The 24,062-nt window shown below is 41.3% G+C and overlaps 1 protein-coding gene across 4 annotated transcripts in view; it reads right to left on the minus strand.

Annotated features, from left to right (window-relative positions):
- Positions 1-24,062, minus strand: part of EPHA5 (EPH receptor A5) — a gene marked incomplete at both ends in the record, with an annotated part of 195,883 nt that overhangs the window by 91,413 nt on the left and 80,408 nt on the right. For all 4 annotated transcript variants that reach the window (XM_079535086.1, XM_079535085.1, XM_079535088.1 and 1 more), the window contains one exon: positions 114-269. In XM_079535086.1, the coding sequence (XP_079391212.1) occupies positions 114-269 (156 nt within the window). The remainder of the gene's footprint in view (positions 1-113; positions 270-24,062) is intronic.

Below are 24,062 nucleotides of genomic sequence, written 5' to 3' on the forward strand. Positions count from 1 at the left end.
CTAGCTCAGACTGAAGCCCAGGGCCTGTAAAAGCACATTAGGATCATAATGTCTAGTCACAGTACAGGAACAGCTCAAAAGGATTAAAAACAACCCTATAAGCACATGCTTACTTGTACAGGCCATTGTAGGTGGGTCTGATTCCCTCCTAAAATAGTGCTCTTCACACAGGCAAGATGTGGATGCTTCATCAAGCGTGTAGCTGTGAGGGGGACATTTGCTGCAGGATGGACTGTGGGGTGAAGCTTTGAAGAACCCAGGTCTGCATACTGTAAAAAGAAGAACCACAGACTAAGCTCTCCCATCATAAAATTAGTGTCTTCACATTTCCTTTTAAAAACATGTCTTCAGCTACAAAGAGAACAGACAAACACTCGCAAGCTATTTGGTTTGTATATTTCAAAACAAGTCTACTCCACCAGTGTACAATGAACACTTAAATATCTGCATGAAAAGAAAATGAGAATCTGTTGACTATATTTCCCCCCTAGCATCTGCCTTTGCTGAGTATTTATTTTCTGTGTTGAATGCATGAGGTAACATCTTTTCTCTCTGCTTTAAGAAACATTATTGAGTTTGGGATTTTTTTTCATTCAGTTTTAGAAAAGCACGTAAAATACATCTTGTGGTTTTTGTTTAAGATGTTCTATACCCAGAAATCAATGTCTCAGCACATAATAACAATACAGTGGTGGAGGGGATCTTAAGATCGAAAGCTTTAAGACATTGTGATAAGGCTACTTCCCTAGGGCTTCTTACTCTGAAAACCTATGATGAATTTTAAAGTACTCTATATAAGACAGATTGCTCTGGGTATAGCCTGAATCAAGCATTCTTGCCATGCAGGGTGCTCCTTCTGGCTCCAATATATATGCACGATAAAGCACAAAGTCTCCATATATGAAATTTTTGTGTTCTCACAAATGTAATATATTGGCTAAGGATAGCTTGGGTTTTTTTATTCTCTTTCTTTTATCAGAATTTGAACTCAGTACAGTAATACTTTGTTTCCAAGCTCATGGAACAAGTGCTGTTTCACCTAAACAATGATCTCTGCATTCATTCACCTCTGTGTGCATGCAGCACAAGCAGTGACAATCCTAGGTTTCTGTGTTTCCACCTTGTCTTTAGAAACAAGCCAAGTGGACCTGTAATCGCATAGTTGGTATACAGAATTACAAAGCCACAGTTACCACAAAGAAAAACAAAGCACAGATAAAACCTGTGGAAAACCTGATTTGTTGGTCACCTCAAAAAGCAAAGATATATAAACATGTTGCCTGACTCCAAAGAGCTGCCACATTTTTCCCTTCAAAAATGCTCTTATGTCCAGTTTGGTATCAATGACGGACAGGCCTTGCCATTAAGATTTACAGGAATTACCTGGAAATCCCAGAACCTTTCCATCTGCATTCAAACGTCCCCAGCTGAATAGCAAATGAGCTGACAGCAGAAGCATTTATACTATCCCACCATCAATGTCCCAGACAAAAACAGCACAAACGCCATGTGCTAAAATTCAACCGGAAGATGTGATGACTGAGTTCAACTTCCCTGCAGATAAAGTGTAAATTTTTATTATTAATCTCTTTTCCTCTGAAGGACCAAGTAGGACAACTGGCTCTAAAGTTGACTCTGCTCCCTGTAGTGAGAAAATCTCTTGACATCTTCCCCCTTCATCACAAACTTTTTCACCAAAGGTGAGACACTTGCACATCAACTCCTATCAAAAACACACGGTGTTTTATTTGGTATGGCAGCTATTCTGGTATCAGCTCTCTACAATACAGGGAGAAAATCCCTTGGAATCACCAGCAAGTCTTTGCTGATGGAGATCAGCAAAAGGGATAGCAATCCAGGAGCAAACCATACACCTCCCCAAGTTCCACCTTGAGTTTTGCCTGGACCATGCAAGCAATTTCCAAAATTGCTCAGCATTCAATTATTTTTTCAAATTTAGGCTGTGAGTTCTGGAGCACACAGTCCTTATCTTGTAGCCATGCATGGGGCACAGTGAACACACCTACAGCCAAACTTATTCTAGATAATTGCTAACACACTTACCGCAAGCTGCCCTGATGTCTTATGGCATATTCCTCAGTTTCTAACACAGTTTCTTTACTTTATTTACTTCACAGCTATCTTCAGGTGCCACCCTATCTGTACAGCAGGAATAGTTACAAATGCTCTGGAGAGTCTTCAGGTAGAAGAGACCATGACATGACTCCAGCCTTTGATCTGTATTTCAAAGACAGATCAAAACTCACTTGTATATGCAGACAAAAGAGATGGGAGAATGAAAACACAAACGCATGTGAAGTATAAAGAGTGCAACCCACGTCTAGTGTGTACTCGAAGTAATTAGCCTTCAGAAAAGGACTCGAATTTATCTCATTATGACCCATCAAGACAGACAGAAAATCATTAAATCATTATGGCACGAGAGTTTACTGTGCTTCTATTGTGTGCAAAGCAGCAAATGCAACATAAATCAGTTTTCCTCAACATATTTTCAACGAGGTGCAGTTTGTTAATGGCGGTATGATACATAGCTCAGCTTGAAGGGAATGTTTTGTTTTCATGAGTAAGTGCACTGCCAACAGATTCACAACACCAATAACCTTTTTTTTTTTTAATGAGGGATGTGAAATGAAACTAAACTAGATCAGTTTTTGTGTAATCTGAAGCTCCCTGGGTCAGACAGGTCCCTCCTCTGCCCAAATAGTATCAGAAGGCATATTCAAGGGCATTACATTATACTGAAAGTTGCAACATCAATCCTCACAACAAACACCCAGCACAGTGGGCTGTCAAATCTAAGTGAAAGACCTTCATATCAGTTCAAAAGAAAGAATTCAGGAAAAGGAGATGAGCTATGCTATTAAAGAAAAGAAAAATAGCTATTAAAGAAAGAAAGAAAAAAAAAAAGCAGAAGGACAATAAATAAAATACACATCAGAATTGCCACAGCAAATCAGATGAAAGGTGTGCAGAGTCAAAAGCCCAGCAGCAGATGCTTTGGGGAGGACAGAGGGGCATTTGCTCAGCTACCCCAGCCCAGTTTCCCAGCCATAGGTGAACAGGAGCTTGGGAGAGCAACTAGTACCTATTGCACGATTTTTCTCTGCACTCTTACCTGGTTTGATTTGGACATGAGAGCTGTCTCCGGTACATCTTACCCTCCACCTGCAGAGCAGGTATAATGGTAGCATCATGAGCACAGTCCTGGACAAGCTCAACAGCCAAAAAGCACGGGCTAGTATATTACTTTTCTGCCTTTGCTGGCAAAGAGTTGGGTATTTGTGTTAGCCGAAGGGGAGTTGGACTAGGTAGTCTTCAGAGGTTCCTTCCAACTCTAAGGATTCTATGATTCTATGATTTTGTGATCTGGATTTGCAGCAAAACAGAGCCATAAGCAGCCTGTGCCTTGTAAGCATATACTTTGGGTTTTGGTCTGTTGTCCTACTGTTTGTTCCTCTTCTGAAAGCCAACCTTAAAATCTTCTCATGAAGTATACATGATTTTATTTAAAATTACATGGCCTGGAGTCTGGAGTTTAATGTCTAATTAAATCTTATTTTGGTCTTATATTTTTATCTCAGTATTTCTAATTCAATGGTTCTTCAAAGGATATGTAGAATTAGCACAGTACAGCCGTTCATTTAATGGTATTATCTGCCTTTTAAAGAGGGTGGGAAAAGGAGGAGAAATAAGATGAGCCTAAGATTCCTCATAATCTGCTGCAAGCCAGCTGAATAGAAATGGTTTTAAGCTGTCAATGACACCTACTTCTTTCCTTCTAATATTAAAACTGATAACTCCTTAACTGATTAACAGCCACTGATGTGTGAAAACAGTCTTTAAACAAAATTAGCTGCTGAAAAAAAGAGAATATTTTTAGATGCACAAAATATGCCATAAGCAACCTGCTGGTGTTAGGGGGGATGTGTTTCTGTTAGCAGCACATCCATTACCCGCAAATTAGTTTCACTTTTTCATTTTCAGTAGCAACCACAAAAAGTCACAGGCACAGAGCTTTAGCAGCCATGCAGTCTCTTGATGCCAGTGCTTTGGGCCAGGCTGGCACAAGATCACTGTGATGAGTGACGGCAGCCAGAGCTTCTTGGGACAACACCAGCACGAGCTGATCCCTCCAGTTGGCAGTCAGATTAGAACCTGGCTTCATATCTTATAGATGGGATCCCCCCAAGAGCCACGCTACTAGACATTAGGTCTTATAATGTATGTAAACAAAGGAGGAATCATTGGGACTCGTACAATATAAACTGGCCTCTTCAAATGCCATGCTGAACTTTCATGTGCTCTATCAGGACAAGAGACAGCAGCAGAACAAACCAAAAAAATCAAACAGCTGGGACTATTTGACAGAGGTTATTTTCTGCAAGCCTCACCATCAAACGATTTGCAGCCGCAGCTCATTCCTGAACTTCAGTTGAATGCTGCATCCACGGCACAGACCTCCCTTCCTCTCTGGCTACGATGTACACTGGCCCAGGCAGCACCCAGCAAGCTGCTCAGGCACGTGTGCTGGGAACAAGGACCTCCTCTCAGCCTACCCACCCGATCAAGAACCAAACCCATGTACACGGCCACAGCAGTAAAAGCATCCATCATCTGTAACACAGGAAGCCCTCAGCTATCATGACATCAAATTAATATTGGACTGAGTCTAGGCCTTGTCCCTGTGGAGAGAAGAGCCAGGAAGCATGACCTTATAAAGCCTCGAAAGCCCAGGGGAGATGAGAAAGGTCCAACCCTTCGAACTCTTGTAATTCTGGGAGGATAAGCCTGGAGTACTTAAATGCTTAGTATCAGCAAAGCAACCTTTTGTATACGCCAGAAAACAAAGCTCAAATAGGAGTGATACCATCTTCCTTGCAGAGAACTAAATTAGTCTCCACAGTAATCAGAAACTATAAATATCACTCCCAAGGTAGTGTTGCTAATCCATAAAGCTAAAGAATGAAATCTAACAAAAATTAACGGGGATAAGAACATCTAGTCTAGTCAGAACACAGGTTATCCAACTGAAACCTGTTTCCCTCCCAGAGTATATCTTGCCCAGGAGCAAACCACAAACTCTTTTTGTTTCTCCTTCCCATGCTTTAGACTGATTAGCCTTTTCAAACTGCAAACTTCTTCAGGCAGGGACTGTCAAATTACCACAGCTTTTAGGAGCAACCACAGCATAAACACGCAAAAAATTCTGCCCCATGGATATACCTGAGCTCTGTAATCCACACCAAGCTGGCTCTCGGATGAAACCCAAGTAGGATGTGTTATGTGTATTCAGCAGAAAGGAGAGCAGCTCTGTAACTCATCAACTCTGCCCTCATTAGCACATCACTCCAGCACAGGGAATATGCCTTGCGAGTTGAAGGATTTGAGTAAAAACAAGCTACAAATAAACCAACCCCTGTTCTGGTCTCTGGAGCTGCCGCGCCTTGAAGCGCTTGCACCAAGAAGAGAGAGCTGCTGCCTCTTAGATGTGTCCAAAACCTAAAGAAAAAGGGTTTAGCGAGGTACACAATCTTTACAATGTGCAATCAATTAAACTGCTGAGAGGCTCCAACCCTCAGCTTGTGCTCCTAACATGCACTTTTACTTACAAGACAAAACAAAACAAAAACACAGCAGACTGTCTTCATGTCTCCCAAAGAATATAAACAGATGATTGCTGCGCTCTCTTGAAAGCAACCAGGAATTATGCTGGGGAAAAAAAAAACCAAAAAACAACAGCCCACAATTGAGTTTCTTCCTGCAGAATTTCCAAGTAGGCTCCCAAGAGCTAATCTTGCCCATCCTAACAGCTCTCCTTGAGCTGCAGGCAGACACTGAAATTGCTGCCAAAGCTATAAAGCTATAGAAAATGTGTAAAATGCCCTGATTATATCTCCTTTAGGGTCAGTCGTTCTATCTGCAATAGCGCTCTGTTGCTTCCTGCAGCACGCCTTGGGGATTTGAAGGAAATTAAATAAATATCCACTAATAAAACACTGTAATTCAAAGCTGCCAGTTTGCTCAAATCCTGCAGATTTGCCAGCATCCTTCGGCAACTCCATCACCCAATGCTGCAGCAATGAGACTTGCTAAAAGTCTTTTAAAAGCGGTTTCTGGAGCTGGACGAATAAACGGGTATTCTGAGGGCTTCACATCTTGAAGACAGACTCAAGACCTTACCTTGAAGGAAAGATGATTCACACATCCCAAGCAGGAAAAAGTCTTGAACTTTTTTGTTCTAAGAAAATCACCACATATCTGGGCAATCTGTTCTAGAATAGTAAAGGACAGGCATGGGTTGCCCATAGAGGTGGTGGAAGCCCCATCCCTGGAGACGCTCAAAGTCAGGCTGGACTGGGCTCTGAGCACCTGCTGTAGCTGTAGGTGTCCCCATTCCTTGCAGGAGAATTAGACCAGATGACCTTCAAAGGTCCATTCCAACTCAAAGGAATCTATGATTCTATGAATACATTGCGTCTTTTTGCTACTGTTCTGACCAAGTTTATGCTAAATCAGGCTCCATTACTGCCACTATGCATTGAAATGAACTCCAGCTCTCAATACCAAAACAACCTCGAAAACTAGAATCTAAATAAATTAGTATTTTCACTTCTTCCCCTAGCAAACACCACTTTTTCCCCCACGTGACTCACTAAATTGTCACACAGAAATTTATGACATGAGCATAGTTGCTGGAAAACTAAGAATTAACTGCCACTAATGACATTAATGTGCTTCTTCTAAATGGTATAAAACTTCATCACATGGCAGCACTCTGAAAAATTCATCAAATTCCCAAGCCAGCTACATTTGCAAGCCATAAAGATAACTTGAGCACAATATATTTGAAAATGCTTGTGATTACGTTAAGGCCTTAATGGACTATATTTCTGTACATTTTGACTTTGCTCCAGCAGATTTTGGAATGATTGGTAAGACAAAACCTGAGTCAAGCCTAAACTCTCAGCAGTGTGATAAAGGAGCAGGGAAGGAGATTTATCCTCACGTACATACAAAAACAATGCTATCATTTGGGTTTGATTTCGCAGAAGAAAAGCAAGCTATGGAAAATAAATGCTCTGAGGGGAAACAGTATTTTTCAGAAGCACTCAGCATTGTATGAGCTTGTTCCTCCTGGCTTTGCTGGCAGCTGGGCTAATATCAAGCAATTTGCAAACTTCTCACCTCTGCAATCCTGACTCAACTTTTACTTAGGTTAGACAGTGATAGGACAACAAGGAATGGTTTTAAAATAAAAGAGGAAAGATTTTGATTGGATGTCAGGGGGAAGTTTTTCACTGAGAGAGCAGTGAGGCACTGGCACAGGCTGCCCAGAGATTGAATCCTGCTACAGACTGTAGATGTCTATGAAAGTGTTCAAGTCCAGGTTGGATGGGGCCCCAGGCAGCCTGATCTGGTGCTTCATCTAGTGGTTGGCAACCCTGCCCATGGCAGGGAAGTTGGAAGTCGGTGATTCTTTAGGTTCCTTCCAACCCAAGCCATTCTATGATTCAATGCTTTTTTTGCAATCTGACACTCACTGCAAACACAGGTTTTGCCTAAAAAAACCCATGAAATTATGTTCATCTTTCCTTATACTACAGGGACATGTGCTCCCAAGTCTCCTTAGCAGAGGAATGCTACATGCTCTATTACTTTTTTTTTTTTTCTTCACCAAAAAACATTTATGTTCAAAATAAACTAGGAGAAACTTGTATATTCCAAGTGAAAGCACTGTTTCCTGGAAGAAATGAAATTTCTACAACCAAGAAATACACACTCTTGCAAGCCATCCATACACACAAGAACTTTGTCACTTTCGCAAGAATCACAAGCTAATTTGATGCAAGGAACCTTTTTACACCACTTCTGTCCTCTATTTACATTTTTGATGGGGCTGGAAGGGTGACAGCAGGTCCAGATGACAACACAAACATTTAAAAACGTGGCGTCTCCAACATATGCAACCTTACCTTGTTTCCCCAGGTGGCTTCACCTCCTTGGTCTGCTGGCTGGTACTGCCAACTGGCTCACCCCAGATGCTCTCATATCAGTGTCTCAGCTGGATCACAGCTTTGCAGACACTGTGCTCCTTCCCTGAGCTGTGCTGGTGCCCTCTGGGCAGCCCAGGGTGTGTCTGCAGCTCTCACACCTCTGGTGACAAAGTGCAATCCAGGACATCCTCAGAAAGCCCCATCTATCTATCTCATAACAAGGAAAGGCAGTCTGCATCCTATTGCTACAGGCTGTCTGCCTTGAATAGCTATAAAATATCTATCTCCAGGAATCTATACATCTATAAAATCTGTGTGTCTTTTCTTTGTTATCTGAGGTGTGAGACTAAGATGCACTTAAATTCTGCTTAAATTACTGTCTCTCTTTCTTAATGATGACAAACTGAAATCATTTTGCTAACTTAAACAGAAGAAGCAATGATTTACAACGCTGCACCAAGGGGAAAAACACAGTTTAAGATACAGAGGAAGGCAGACAGATTTGTTTCTTTGTGCTTGTAAACATAACTTGAGATGCCTAGCTCTTGAGTAATCCGAGAGGAACAAGTCTGTTTTGAGGGCTCTGCACACAGACACAGCCTAGTGCATCCTTTGTTATGTGAATGGTAACTTAGACATGCAAGCTGCATTGTGTGCTAAGCAAGGGGAGGATTGATGGACAGGCCGCAGGACTCCCCTGAGTTCAACAGCAGTGCTGACTGAATAGCAATAACAACTATCATCTCTAATGGCAACAGTGGGACAGGATCAAACTTGAAAATGATCCAGCCCAAATCTCCCTGTGTACGTCTGTATACACGTATTACAGACAGCAATGCAAAGACCAATCAGTAAAATCTCCCAGAAAATAGGGTTCTTCAAAGCCACACGTTGCTGGCATTACACTGCAAAAAGGATTTTAGTGTTCTGATTCAGTCGGCCATACAAAGTTGGAGCCTGGCCAATGAAAGAAAGATTCTCTAATTATGCTGTGGTTTGGACAATTGCAACCAATCGTGGTTAAGAAATATGACATTTGGGAGGATTTATTTTGATGATTTATGTCATCTGTGTTTACTCTACCAACATTTAAAGGATTTAGCTTCACATGTTCAGCTTACTAGTTGAAAGCAGTAGGAAGAACTAAAATCCTTGAAGTATTTCCTTCTGGCTGACTATCTTGCACAGTTTCACTTGCATGAACAAGAATTTTAGGTGGTATAAAAGTCACCTTTTCTTCCACTGACTTCATTTAACACTTCAGTCTAAACTGGGCAGCGCATCCAATCTATGGAGATGCCGATATCTCAATAAAGGCTCTTTTCAGAGCCTGTCACAAAAGTTTAAGGGCTTGTTTGCTTCTAGCTTTATGATCATCTGTCTCAGGAGGTAAATTTGGTAGGATTGGCTGTAGACAATTTATTTTAAAATTGTTTCTCTAAAATTTATGTCTGGGCATATGTCACCCCAGACACATCTATTCAAATTCCATCAGAGGGCGATGTAGACGGATCTTTTACAGTCCTTATGACAAAATGCAGGAAGGGTTTATCCAGAGTTGCCTGAAGTAAGTGTGTTAAATGGGTTCATGCACATAAAAGTGACTCTTGGGAAGTGTATTTATACAAACCTAAACCAAAGCGATGCAAAGCAGAGCTGTTAGAGGAACATGAGGCTGAAAGTCACACAGGAAATGCAGATGTATCTCCTGAGGAATGTTTCCTCTCAGTTGTCTCTCTTACCTCACAAGCTAGTGGATTTTTGGATTAGAGCACGCAAAAGAGAGTTAAAGAGATGGAGGTGTCACCAAGCTAAATTCTGATGCTTTGGTTAGGCTGAGACAAATTGAAGGAGATGTGCAAGGAGGATAGAAGTATTAACTTCTCTTGAGACCAACGTTCTTTAGCATTTATAAATGACATAGACAGTGGGAACAAGTGCACTCTCAGCATGTTTGCTGATGACACCAAGCTGAGTAGTACAGCTGATATAAAAAGAAGGAAGGGATGCCATCTAAGGAGACATGGACAAGGTTGAAAAGTGGGCCCACAAGAATCTAATGAGATTCAACAAAGTAAAGTGCAATATGTTGCACTTGGTTTGGAGCAGTCCCAGGTATGTGTATACAAACTGGGAAAAGGACTCACTGAGAGCAACCAAATGGAGAAGGACTTGGGGGTCCTGGTAGGCAAAAAAGCTGGACATGAGCTAGCAGTGCATGCCTGCAGCCTGACAAGCCAATTGTATCCTGAGCTGCATCAACAGAGGGGTGGCAGTAGGGTGAGGGAGGTGACTGTCCCCCTCTACTATTCTGAGAAAAAGCATCCACATAAAGCATAAGAGCATTCTGCTCTTGGGAGAGGGATGTCCCTGCTGACAGTCCCACAGTCTTGGTTCTTTCCCCCCAGATAGCTGTTGGATATACATGGCTGCAACAAAAATTAAGTATGAAGCAGAAGTATATCAAAGCAAATGCTATCTTCCTGCATGCTACGTGCACCTTTACTCAAATCTCTCCTCAATAAACCCATTTCTCCCTAACAGATTACAACATAACATGAACACTAGCTTGAAGTAAAATATGCAGCTGTGATACTGGTCATTCTCACAGTCTGAATTTGAGCTTCCAAGGCTTGATTTATGGAGATTTTATTCTCAAATTATTGTAAGGAAATACTGTTCCTTAATTGGTTCTGTAGCTACAACCAGAGAAATAAGCACTACCTGCGTGAGTCTGTTTACTCTGGAAATCAGCATTGTATTTGAAATTCCTGTGTTGTCCCTTCAGTCTTGCATTCTATCAACTGAAACAGTCTTCCTAACACTAGTTAAGAAAAAAAAAAGCAAGGAATCTGCATTGCAGAAGACATCTACAGTTGATTTGTTCAAGGAAAGAGTGGAAGACAACAAGAGGGGAGGAAAGCAAGCAGACAGTGTTCACACACATTTTGCCCTGGATTCAGCATGCTGGAGGCCAGCTGGGAGTCTTGGCAAAACTATACCTTGCAAGAGAAGACTGCAACTTGTCTCATACAAGATCACTCCTAATAGTTTTCCATCCCACAGGTCATCTTCCACATCTTTTTGCTAAGACTTGTCAAATGCTGAGATACCTATTAGTCAGTGGGTGAGAGTGGCATAGGAAGACACTATCTCTTCTCCTCTCGGAAGACCTGAGACATAGAAACTGCATGAGAATCTGAAGAATCAGTCTTGTGCAAAAGACAGAATACGCTTCTTGGCTTTTTGAGAAGAAAGCTGGAAAACCAACACCAACAGTGGGAGGCAAACAAAGAGCCCAGTATGTATCCTTTAATTGAAATGGTACGCTTTGCACCGGAAAACTAAATGGGCATTTCTTGACCTAAGTAAGGACAGGTAATATTTTATTTCCCTGTCTTCTCTTGAACTCCACCCAACAATGATTACATACAAATGTACTTCTGGATATGGTGGTTATTTTTGCTGTTGGTAGGATTTTTTATTTTTATTTTTTTCCCCTAAAAGCCCTAAAGAGGAGCTAGGTACTTCTGTGGCTCTGACAATTTGCTGAAATAGTATTCACTTTTCTTTTTTTTTAATAGAAGCTGTGCGAGTGGCAGAAACCCAGGGTTCATTATTCTGCAAAGAAATTCTCCTGTCAACCAGGCAAATTTAAAAATAAATAGTTGCAATTAAATGTGCTGCTACATTATTTATGTAGATGCATTTAATTTGCAAAAAGCTGCTATAAAATATTCCCCTTCAACACAAGGGAAATATATTGCTCTCTTATTGTATACTTTCTTCTCCCTGCTCAAATGTATGTTGCTCCCTACCTATTTTTTTTCCTCTGTGTTACTTAACATATCATTTTCCAACCACTGTTTTTGCTACTTCAGCCTTGAAAGAATGAGAGATGCAATCCAAATCCAACTGTTTCTTTCCATATTGATTATAAGCAATTAGGCTGCTGAATGATTACTAGATAGATAATTCCACTATTTCCCTCGCAATAGAGGACCTCCCCTCTGCATTTTGCTCTTATAGCTGCTGGATAAATAATATGCGCCAAGACTGCCCAAGGCTTCAGAGTGCATATTAATTCTGCCAGGAACTACAGACACTCTGAAGAATTGCTAATTTAACAACAGACTGTGAAATTATTTTTTCTTTATTAATTGCTGTGCTATTTGAAAGCGACTTCACTGACCTGATTGTCTTTCTGCAGTGAAGAACAGGGGGCATTCCATCCTGTCATCAAATAATTGAAAGCTTTCTCCACAGCAGTCATAGAATCATAGAATCATAGAATCACCAAAGTTGGAAAAGACCTAAGAGATCATCCAGTCCAACCGTTCACCTATTCCCAATAGCTCCCACTAAACCATGTCCCTCAGCACAGTATCCAGCCTTTCCTTGAACACCCCCAGTCCTTGTATTTTTATCCAGATATAAATATGTGAAACAAGCACTAATAAAAATAGGTTAACTTGCTGCAGGTGCTCCTCTGTCAATTTATCCAGGTGATATTAGCAAAATCTGACAGGGAAGCATAGTGATATATCTCACATGTGCCTTGACATTTTGATTCTGTTTGTTAGAGTTGTGCACGGATCTGGCTTTTAGTCCAAGACCTCTATAGCTGTCAGTCTGTGCAAACAGTATTTGACAGGACGTCCATTTAGCAGGATGGGAGGGTAAAGGGAAAAAAATATGATTGCTGGAGAGACCAGGTATCTCTGGGTAAAACTGCACTGCAGTGCAGAAATGGATGCTCTTCACATACTGAACAACTTGAAAAAAAGAGCAGCTTGATATGCAGGATCTGAAGCAGTTTGCATCCTTTAATCAATAGCTCCTTCAAGAAAGGTGGCCAAGGATAATATAAAGTGGAGGGGAGAGAAGACAAAAGGTCAGCAATGGAGAAGACATCAAGAGCACTGTATGTTCATTCACAGGAAGATTTTTAGGCTGGTCTTACTTCTTTTCTTTTTAAAGAGTTGGAGGGGAAAAAAAAAAAAAAAAAAAGAAAAGAAAAGAAAAGAAAAGAAAAGAAAAGAAAAGAAAAGAAAAGAAAAGAAAAGAAAAGAAAAGAAAAGAAAAGAAAAGAAAAGAAAAGAAAAGAAAAGAAAAGAAAAGAAAAGAAAAGAAAAGAAAAGAAAAGAAAAGAAAAGAAAAGAAAAGAAAAGAAAAGAAAAGAAAAGAAAAGAAAAGAAAAGAAAAGAAAAGAAAAGAAAAGAAAAGAAAAGAAAAGAAAAGAAAAGAAAAGAAAAGAAAAGAAAAGAAAAGAAAAGAAAAGAAAAGAAAAGAAAAGAAAAGAAAAGAAAAGAAAAGAAAAGAAAAGAAAAGAAAGCTCTCCTTTGCTCCCGTGAAATTGGATTTGAAATGAAATCCAAATAGGAATTTTGCTTTCCAGGGCTGCCCTTCTCCAGCCTGCAGAAAGGATTCAGAAGGCAATGAAACTATCCTCTCAAGAAATAATGTAGGAATTTGCTCTACTTACAGTCCCAAATTTAGAAACCTTCAGCTTGTCTCTCCTCTGCAAAAAGCTTGCTTTGTATCAGAAGCACTTGGGCTATAATAAAATACAGTAAGAATGAGCAAAAATGAAACAATATAAAATGAATAAAACATTTAAGACAGTAATAAGAGTTTAGTGATTTATGATAACCAGATGGTGAATAAAGGTAACAAACGAATTCCAATAGCAGAATAATTCCTGCATCTCTGCAAGAGTGTGATAAAGATAGATTTAAGAACAAGAGTAAATATATAACTCACTTTAAAATCTAGAATGAAGCAAGGTGTTGAACAATAGGGTTTTAACCTGACCTCACCTGTAGATACAAAGTCACTACAGGGCCTCCATGCAGGATTAGTAACTCAGTATCGCCTCCAGGTAACATGGCCAGGAAAAACAAAGGCTTAAGTTCACCTTCTCTGGGCCACATGATGCTTAATCATTCCTCCCTGTTGCTTGCTCATGCCTTCCTATTGCTCACACAGCCATATCACTCTGAATCTTCTTCTTGCCATCTGCTTTCAAAGATCCTGCAGACCAGTATGAAGTTTTTGCAGGCCAAACCACACAAGAGGAGAGATCACAATTCTTCCGGACATGCTGCAACCCTGCAGCTCACATGGGACCACTGAGATGTCATTCAGCACACTGAAGGACATGGGTCAGCCCTCCCATGGCCGCACAGAGAAATAGTTGTACAGTCACAAACCAAGAAACCCTACAGCTCCGAGTGGGAGCTCTGCCAAAGCTAAGAACTCAGATTGAGCTCTCCCACGTCATGACACTTCTTCCATAACCAAATAAGCTATACTGTCTTGAGTGACCTTCCTCCCACTCATCCACCATTGCACACACTGCACCCCACAGCTCTGGTGTACAGCATATTGAGGACCACCTGAGAGAAGACCTGTAGCTCCAGAAACATTTTCTGCAAGCCCAAGAGTAAGACCAGACATTAGCTAAGTCACCAAACCAAGTTCTAGCAACCTGGTAGGTTTGCAAAGGTTTGCTGGCCTGAAAAAGGGAAGATTGGGAAAACTGGGATAAAGTGTGCAGAAAAGATTGATGATGGGACATCCTGGATCAGTTGCACACCTGCATCACATTTCTAGACTCCAGCTCTGACATAAAGCAATGAAAGGGAACCTCAGCCTAACAGAGGCAGTTATGCCCTCTTTCCTTCACCACTGCACCACAGAAAGTATACATTGCCTAAGCCTTCAAGTGCTTAGAATTACTGCCCCAAACCCAGTAAACTCCTCTGATGTAGGTAAATCGCTGACCCCTCTTATCACTGTTATTTGTGATGCAAAAAACCTTGGGTTTTCTCTGCAGCTTAATAAAACCTGTGGGGAATCAGCGTAAGGCTTTCATTCATTATAGCTAGCCTTTAATGTTGAAGTCTGGATTTCCTGAAGGGAAACCGAGTAGTTTAGAATAATTAGTGATTTACATATAGAGTTGTCAACAAAGATGCACAGTATTAAGTTACCAAGATGAAGGGCTCTACGTTCTTGGTCGCTACTTTTGATTTGATTTTTTTCAAAACTGACACATCTGTATTTTAATTCTGCTCACATTCTGCTATCACTGGTAAAGTGGCCTGAAGCGGACAGCAAGAAGAGAGCACTAAATCGAATGCTTAAATCACTTCTTCCTCAGTTCCCTGGCAGATTTAAAGAGCAGCCTGGCACTAACGCATTCAAATAATATACTGTTGGACCTGACACAGCAGAGAAACACTGCTTCAAATCACACAATAGTCCAGGTGACTGCACGATTACAATTAACCTCCTGCCCACTGTGCCTAATGACAAATGATCATGTGAAAGATAGGCTCAGAAAAGGACCCAGGTATCAAGAAAATGATTTCTGATTCTTACATATTTAAAAAGCCATTTTCAGTTAGGAAAAAGCCAAGGGACACTAATTTTAGTTTTGCATCCAAAAGAAATTAATAACCCTTGCTAATACACACGCAGACATAAGCATACGCTGTCAGCTTTCTAGCAGCAAGAGGCATGCATCTAAGTCTCCTACTGCCACAGAGCTGTAATCGGAAAAGTACTAATATTCTGCTCTGCCATAAATCTCAGCATAGACCAGAGAACATGAATTTTGCTGTGTTGGATTAAAAAGAGGTAATATTACCTCAAAATAGCATGCTGTATTTTTTGGCAACTTTATTGGGCCCATGGGTTCCCCATTACAAAGTCACTGGCTAGGAAGGTAACCCATATCATTTCATAGCTTTTTTGTGCTTTTCCACTTTATGCCCCTCATCACCTACTTAGCTTGTAAGCTCTCTTTACCAGGGAATATCCCTCTCTCTGTTCCCCCCATACCTTTAAGAGTAAGCAGAATTAATTTTCAGCTTGCTTCCTTTAACAAATAGGGAAGAGGAATCACTTTCAAGTCCCAGGAAGAGCCAAGTGCACATGTTTTCTTTTCCATGCCTAGCTCTAATGTGCACAAGACAAAAAGTACTGACCCTCCTCATCTCATTATTTTCATCCTCAGCTCTGCTCACTTGCTCAGTGCCCAGTAGACCTGGTGGCAGCTTGCAGCAGGACAGGAGAAAGATACTGACCCCAAAGCAAAGTGAAGGGAGCAATCCACCATGCTCCTTCACGTACCACAGTTTGCAAATTACCCTCAGAACAGCCTAGAGTAAACTAGAGTACTGAAGATTAAAAAACCCGCTGTTGTGCAGTAGCATTTGTTGTGCAATAGCATCCATAGATCAGCATGCATCACTGGAGAAGAGCCTCAAAAAACATGCTAAAGCAAGAAAGCCATATGAGTGCTCATCTTCTATAAACATCACCACCATGATATTCAAAGCATCACAGATGAGTATCTGGGTACATGACTGATGTGTATATAATTAGATTTATATATATAGTACACGATCGTGCAAATTCTATTTCTGAAATCAGGCATTTTCTAATGCACATGTGTCTCCTGAGAACAACAAAGGCAATATTATGAACACATCTTCCCAGCTGTCACCACTTGTGTCTGAAAGCAGCAAGTAACTTGCATGTTGCCAAAATCTCTTTGAAAGCAAAGCTACTTGCTCTGGAGCTAACGCAGGCAGCAACCAGACACATGGGCCATATCCTGGACAAAGGGAAATAGATGGCAAGCAGTGCTGCATCTTGATAAGCACATGAGGGTTTGGCTCACAATCTCTAAAAAGCTGAGCCCCTGTGTCACTCTTCATAACCTTTAGATTACAAATTTTACAATAACCTATTTACAAATTGTACAATGACTTGTTTTCCAGTGTCAGGTTAGGCTGCTCTCAAGCCATTCTCCACCCTGAAGAGAAGGATTTGGCAATGTTGGTTGATGAAAGACTCAACGCGAGCTGGAAGTGTGTGCCTGCAGCTCAGAAGGCCAATTGTGTCCTGGGTTGCATCAAGAGGAGTGTGACCAACAGACTGAGGGAGGTGATTCTGCCCCTCTACTCTGCTCTTGTGAGACCCCAACTGCAATACTGTGCCCAGTTTGGAGCCCCCAGCACAAGAAGGACATCAAGCTATTGGAGCAGGTACAAAGGAGGGTTCACAAAGAATGATCAGAGCACCTCTGATCATCAGAGCAGGCTGGAGCACCTCCCTTACAGAGATACACTGAGAGAGTTGAGGCACTTCAGCCTGGAGAAGAAAAGGCTTGAGGGGAACCTTATACCTGCCTTCCAGTACCTGAAGGGGGCCTACAGGAAAGCTGGGGAGGGACTTTTTATAAGGGTATGCAGCAACAGGATGAGGGGAAATGGCTTTAAAACTGGAAGAAGGTAGATTTAGATAAGAAATTAGGAAGAAATTCTTTCCCATGAGGTGGTGAGACACTGGAACAGGTTGCCCAGCAAGGTTGTGGATAACCCCTCTCTGGAGGCATTCAAGGCCAGGCTGGATGGGGCTTTGAACAGCATGGTCTAGCGGGAGGTGTCCCTGCTCATAGCAGATGGGTTGGAATTAAATGACCTTAAAGGTCCCTTCCAACTCAAGTAATTCCATTATTCTATTTTACAGTAGATGATCACAGACATAACAACAATTAGTAGTTAAGCCTGACAATGCAGAATACGATATGAAAGTGTCTCTTTCTATATACAACACCTTTTACAGCCTACCTTCACACAGACATAGTCTACTTACATAAAAGAAATAAAAACAAGTATACTGTATTCAGGCAATTTAGTGTGATGGCTGATTAGGGAAACATTGCTTTATGAATTCTAAGCCATGACATTTCCACTAATCTTTCCATTTCAACAGCAGGAAAAGGAATGGCTTTCATATCTCCATGCTTATCATTTTCAAGCTGAGTATATTATCTGCTAGTCTCTGGATTTACCCGATAGCTCTTAAAAGCCAAAATATACCGCCACGGTCTATGAAACTCATGTGTGGCTTACTCTGAGAGCTGTATGTCATTCCGAAGATGAACAAATGTAGAAACTAGCTCTCATCTTTTTTAAAGTATGTCAAATAAATAAATAACCAGATTGCTATCTGTTATTTCCCTTCAATGAGATTGCCGCTTAAAAGGTTATAAACGATGACGTTTTTGCTTTTGCAGAAGGCTATGCATTAAACTTCTCATATCTCCTTGTAGGGATCAAATATAATCTGTTTGTTGTCAGATTTCTTGAACCTGTTCATCTGCAAAGCCTCCAAAATGTGATAGCTACTACTTCCCTACATGGTGGTTTGGCCCCAACAGACCTTACCTTGCAAGCATCTTGCCTTCTAATCCCCAACCCTGCAGACATTTTAACACCAAAAATGAATAGTCATGAGATCCTCTGCTGCTTTTAAGTTATTTAATTTTGCATTAACTTTGAGTTTCTTGTGGTTCAGTTCCCCAGTTGGTGTGACTTTGTGTGGAAAGATTTGTTGTCAACTACAGCCACACCTGGGTCTGCTCCCTAACTTCTGTGCATTAAATATGACAGCTTGCACACCCCTAGGACACAACCCGTTGAGGTCTTACAGTGAAGTGTGAAACACCCTGTCAGAGTGGTGGTTATGAACCAAAATCCCAGGTATCATCAGAAAAATAGAATGTTAGTCCATAAGGCTTTCCCCGTAGCTCTGAACAAAAAGCAGCATGCCTAGCCTCATCACTTGTTTTCAGCCCTCCTTTCCCACAGAAAACTCCATTTCAAACAAGATTTGAATTTATGTAAAACAGTTTATCTTCTTCATATTGGCATCATTATAACGCCTCCATATCAATAGGAAAAATAAAGGCTTCCTAAATCCTTATCAGAGGAGAGAAATGAAATAAGATAATAGTTTAGGTTAGAAGGACCTAAAAGTTCACCTAGATACAGACCTGCTGCCATGGGCAGGGACATCTGCCACTGAATCAGGCTGCCAGGGCCCCATCCAGGCTGGCCTTGAACACCTCCAGGGATGGGACATCCACAGCTTCTCTGGGCAGCATGAACCAGTGCCTCACCATGTTCACAAAGAAGAACTTCTTATTTGTATCTCATCTAAATTTACTTTCTTTTAATTTAAAGCCATTACTCCTTGTCCTGTCACTATGCTACTTAATAAAGAGCCTCTCTCCAGTTTTCCTGTAGGCCCCTTTAGGTATTAGAAGACCAAAACGAGTTTTCCCTGGAGTGTCCAGGCTGAACAACTCCAACTCTCACAGCCTGTCTTCATAGAAGAGGTGCTCCAGTCCTCTGATCATCATTGTGGCTTCCTCTGGTTCTGTACCAACACACCCCTGGACCTGTTGGCAGCACTTCTTCCTATGCAGTCCAGGATATGGTTGCCTTTCTGAGCAGCAAACACACCTTGCTGGCTTATGATGAGTTCAAGATCAACCAGTACCCCCAAGTGCTTCTTTTCATGGCTGTTCTCAACCCATTCTTTGCCTGGTCAGCATCTGTGCTTATAGCTGTCATAAGCCAGACACAGGACCTTTATGCTTGGACATGCTGTTTGGCATGCCTTTTGTACAGGCCCTCAAGCCTATGCAGGCTCCTTGGATGATATCCCTTCCCTTCAGAATGCTGACCGCTCCACTCAGCTCGGTGTTGTCCAGAGACATGCTGAGAGTGCGCTCAAGCCCACTGTAAATGCAGCCAAAGATGTTAAATAGTACCGATACCAATCCCTGACGAACACCATCCATCTGCTTTTATTGCCTCTTCGCAATGTCCGTACTTTTGTTTGCTAAAGGTGTCACCTTTGACTGACCCATTACCCGAGCAGTAAACTAACAACGTTATTTTGAAAGCCCACTCCTGTAACACTGATGTATTTCAGAGAAGAGCAAAATGAAGTCAGACATGGCTTGCCAGAAAAAGACACCTTGTTTACAGGTAAAGGGTTGGAAAAAAAGGAAAACCTGAGTACGTTTGCGCAGTATTTTATATTGCACGCTTGGCTCAGGAGCGTTTCTGAACAGAATCTCTCGATTATCTCATTTTACCATGCTTCAGCGTACAATACTGAATGTACAAAACAGTCTTGGGGGGAGAAGAAGCAACCCAAAGGTGTACCCTGGGAACGCACCTTCCATGTTCAACAACTCCAGGGTTTTCCAAAGTGCTAGGCCAGAGCCAAAGCAGGAGCCCTGCAAGAAATATGTGGCTACTGCTGCAGCTTCTTTATTCTATAGACCTATTCTCAATGCATCATCTCACTTGCTAATGCTGACAGAGCCTCTACTGTCATTAACTGAACTAAAACTATTCAGCTACTGCTTTTTGTTCTGTCATAACACACACATACAGCAGCCTATACATGATAATATATTCAGATTCAACCTGTCTCTGGAATTTGCTTTCCCAATAGCTGTCATGCTTGAACACTTGTCAGTTGTCTCAGATAACTGTATATTACTCTGATGTTCACAGCATACTCTAGAAATTCCCTACACAAACTACAGGGAATTCTGCCAATTCTGAGCTAAATTAACTGCTTATCAAAGGCAAAACTGACAAGGTTTCTGTGTTTTTTTGGGGGGTTTTTGCTTTGTTTGGTTTTTTGCACGAATCCATGACTTACTGCGTCCCAGCCCTGTAATGCTACTTAGCTGTTTCATGATCCATGCACGAAGACCTTTAGATATATCATTTCAACTTAATAACAACACAATTACAAGCACTTAATGAGTATAAGGGAACAGCCCTAGCTTTATTTCCGGAAGAAGCAAGAAGTTGCATGCTGTGCTAGCAAGGCGTAAACAATCAGCCTACACTCAGTCCCTCATTTATCTGTTTATGCAGAAATTTCCCTGCACACCAGCAAAGCAGGAGAGTTAGCCCCCAGTCAAGCTTCTCAAGGCAAAGCCCATGGGGCTTCTTTTCACGTTCAGCTGTGGTTCCTCCCTTGCCCACAACTGGATCAATGCCACCACAGCAGAGGTGCTTGAAAGTACTGAGCTTCTTTTCCTGGTGGAGTGAAACCAGCCCTCTGGTTCACATGCTAGGAGCTATCTTCCAAGAGCTACAAATTCTCCTCCATAAACCACAGCTCACACATGCTGCTATTAAAGCCCTGACTAAAGCTAGTACATGTGCCTCCTAGCATCTTTCCCCTTCACGTGCATCTCAGATTTTGTCTTTGAAATTGTGGGTTGCTCTTAATAACAGTCACAAAATCAAGACAGGTAGCAGCACGTAGCATCTGAAGCCACAGAGTGTTCTCAGTATTTAAATACCAAAACAGTTTGGCTTCTGTACCTTCAGTATCCTCCACACAGAGGTAAGGAAACCAAATCCTTTAGGTCTGAAGGATGCCACACAGCTACCAGAGGGTCAGCAACACCAACCTTACCCATGTGACAGCTCAATCAGAGAAGCTAACATCCCACTACATACAATCGAAGAACAGCTCTCACAAAGCATTTGCTCGTCAACTAATTCCCATTAATTTTAGAAGGCGAAAAAAAAAGTATAGTGTTTTGAAGCATACAATAAAGGGTTGGCATATTTTGGTGCCTGAGCAGAATTGATGCTGCCCACACAACCTGGAGTTTGGATATAATATATTTATAGAAGTACATTAAGACCAATTTAGAAAAGGTTGATTAGATAAAGTAATGCTCATTCAGGCAAGCCTAAACAATTTTCTTATTTCATTGAATCAGCAATAATGTACTCTTACAAATGTAATAAATGTATATCCAATCATCTCCTCCTTCAGTGACTTCTCTTGTTCCTTTCAGCTGGCAGCATTTGGTTTGTTTTCAGAAAGGAAAAAAGCAGTAACTCGTTTATAAAACTTCTTCCCGGTAATTTTATTTTGTCTCTGTAGCATAAGGCAATCTAGGAGAAGCAAACATTGTTTACTTGTTAATACTGAGCGAGAACTCTTAGTGAGAGCCGATGAGACCACGGAGGAAAACTATTGTTTTCTTTGTTATTCTGCTGGAAGATGTACAGTAATATGTCAGACATTGGTAGAACCTATTGGGGAAAATACAAATAGTTGCTCTCTTTTCATCCATATGCATGGGAAATTGTGCTGGTCTACACTCACCAGAAGAATTTGTGCTGTCACTTCAGCCACCTATTCTCACATTATAACAGCACCACAATTTGTAGTTCAGAAACAAAGTGCTTTTAAAACCTTGACTGCTGGATTGCATTATGTTAGCAACTTGATTCTTGGCAAGGTGCATCTTGAAGCACGTATGGAGAGCTGAACAGGTACAAGCACTCCCAGCCGCCAGCAGTGCCTGGGCCTTTGCATTTCAGCTCCTGGATGAGATCCACAGGCTCTTAGAGTGAGGATCCAAGCAAGGCTCCCAGGCCATACACCTACAAAAACCCGTTTTCATGGGTGATGTTTGCAGTGATGTTTGTTACTGGGACATAGGGTGTTTACATTTGTGTTTCATCAGGGTGTGATTAGTTTTGATCTGAGAGTGCCTACAGCTGAGCCCCATACTGTGCACTATTTGTATCACAGACTTCCTCCTGACCTCCTCCCTCTGTTTTCATTGCCTCCATTACTTAGCTTTGCACGCAACTAGTATTTCTGAAGAGAAGAGTAACCTGAAGGGAGAATCGTTTCTGCCATCTCCTTTCTGTGCAAGCACTTGCTGCTGATGTATGAATGCAGGTAAATGCTGCTGCGAGGATTTCACAAGAGAGATGTGGGGAAAATTGCTGCTGCTGGCCATGGGACTGATTGCGGCATCTGCGCCTAAGCTAAATTCCCAGACATACACTCCATCTAAAACCTTCACCAACCACTACTGCAGAGAATTGATAATTACAAGCATATCCCCTTGCAAAGAGACATTTTTCATCCCATGCTACAAATTCTAATTTAATAAGGATACCGCTTAAGCAGGCTTTTATTTTTTCCATAAGTGAGTCCAGCATATTTCTCTAGTTGACTTTGGATTCTGCAAAAAGATGCTTCTGAGTCACTACCAGACCATGCTCTCTTTTGGCCTCTCTCTTATAAATGAAAAGCACCAATTTAACAAAGGCTTAGCATATTTAGCACTCTCTACAGATGCTCATTTACAACAACTTTTGGGTGAAAACTTTGGAAGTAGAATTAGACTTTCAGAAATCCTGCATATCTGATCATGAAACACATAAATGCATTTTGAAGCCCAACCTTGATTGATTTGACAAGGTAAAATAAAATCACTTGCAGCAATATTGGTTGCTTTGAAAAAGCTCTATAATTGCACAAGAAATTAGATTATTATTTTTACAAAGTAAGTATCAGTTCCCAGGCTCTCCTAGTGGCTTAAACCCCCACAGAAAAATAGGAGTGACCATTAACTACAATAGGAGTGAGCTTTCAATGGCATGCATTTCACTTACAAGTCTACATACAGGTTTAGATTCCTTCTCTTGGAAATCTCACTCTAAAAATTTGAAACCAACAAGGACTTAAGCTAGGAAACCAAAATTAGCTGGATTTGTGCAACTCCATGCCAATACATGCAGTTGAATGGGTATTTCTAAGAAGTCAGCATGAAAGATGAAAGAAGATTTGCTGTTTTAGGATTTGCACTATAATTTTGTTAGACCAGTGATTAACTGTATTCAAAACTGCATCAAAAACAAGAAACATTCACATTCTTAGCATTACAGACACCACCCTAAGCAGGGAAAGTGTTTGCTTAGTACAGATAGAGCTTGGTACAGACACAGCCCAGTGACCTCACTTGTCACACCTTGGCATTCAGGAACCAAAGGAAGTGTGTTTTCTTGGCCTCGACCAACAGCAAAAGCAGAGAAGCAAACAGACTACCAATAAGAAATCCAATCAGCAAAAATTCAGACGAACCTGCAGCTCCAACCCCAATGATGAGGGGCCTTTCCAAATGGTATTATTTCCCATACATAGTTGAAGTGTTGTTCTGGACTTTCCCTACTGAGCTTTGCTCAACCACGTGCTCTTAGCACCCCTGCAGACATGGTCTTTCCCAGATGTTTTTTTTTTTTTTTTTCTTCCCTATAGCATCACTCTGGTCGCATGGCCCAGCATCACCTCTGTTGATGTAACAGGGCAAAAGTCAGTTTTGGTGCCACCTCACAT

Source organism: Tetrao urogallus (assembly GCF_951394365.1).
Source record: "Tetrao urogallus genome assembly, chromosome: 4".
NCBI lineage: Eukaryota > Metazoa > Chordata > Aves > Galliformes > Phasianidae > Tetrao > Tetrao urogallus.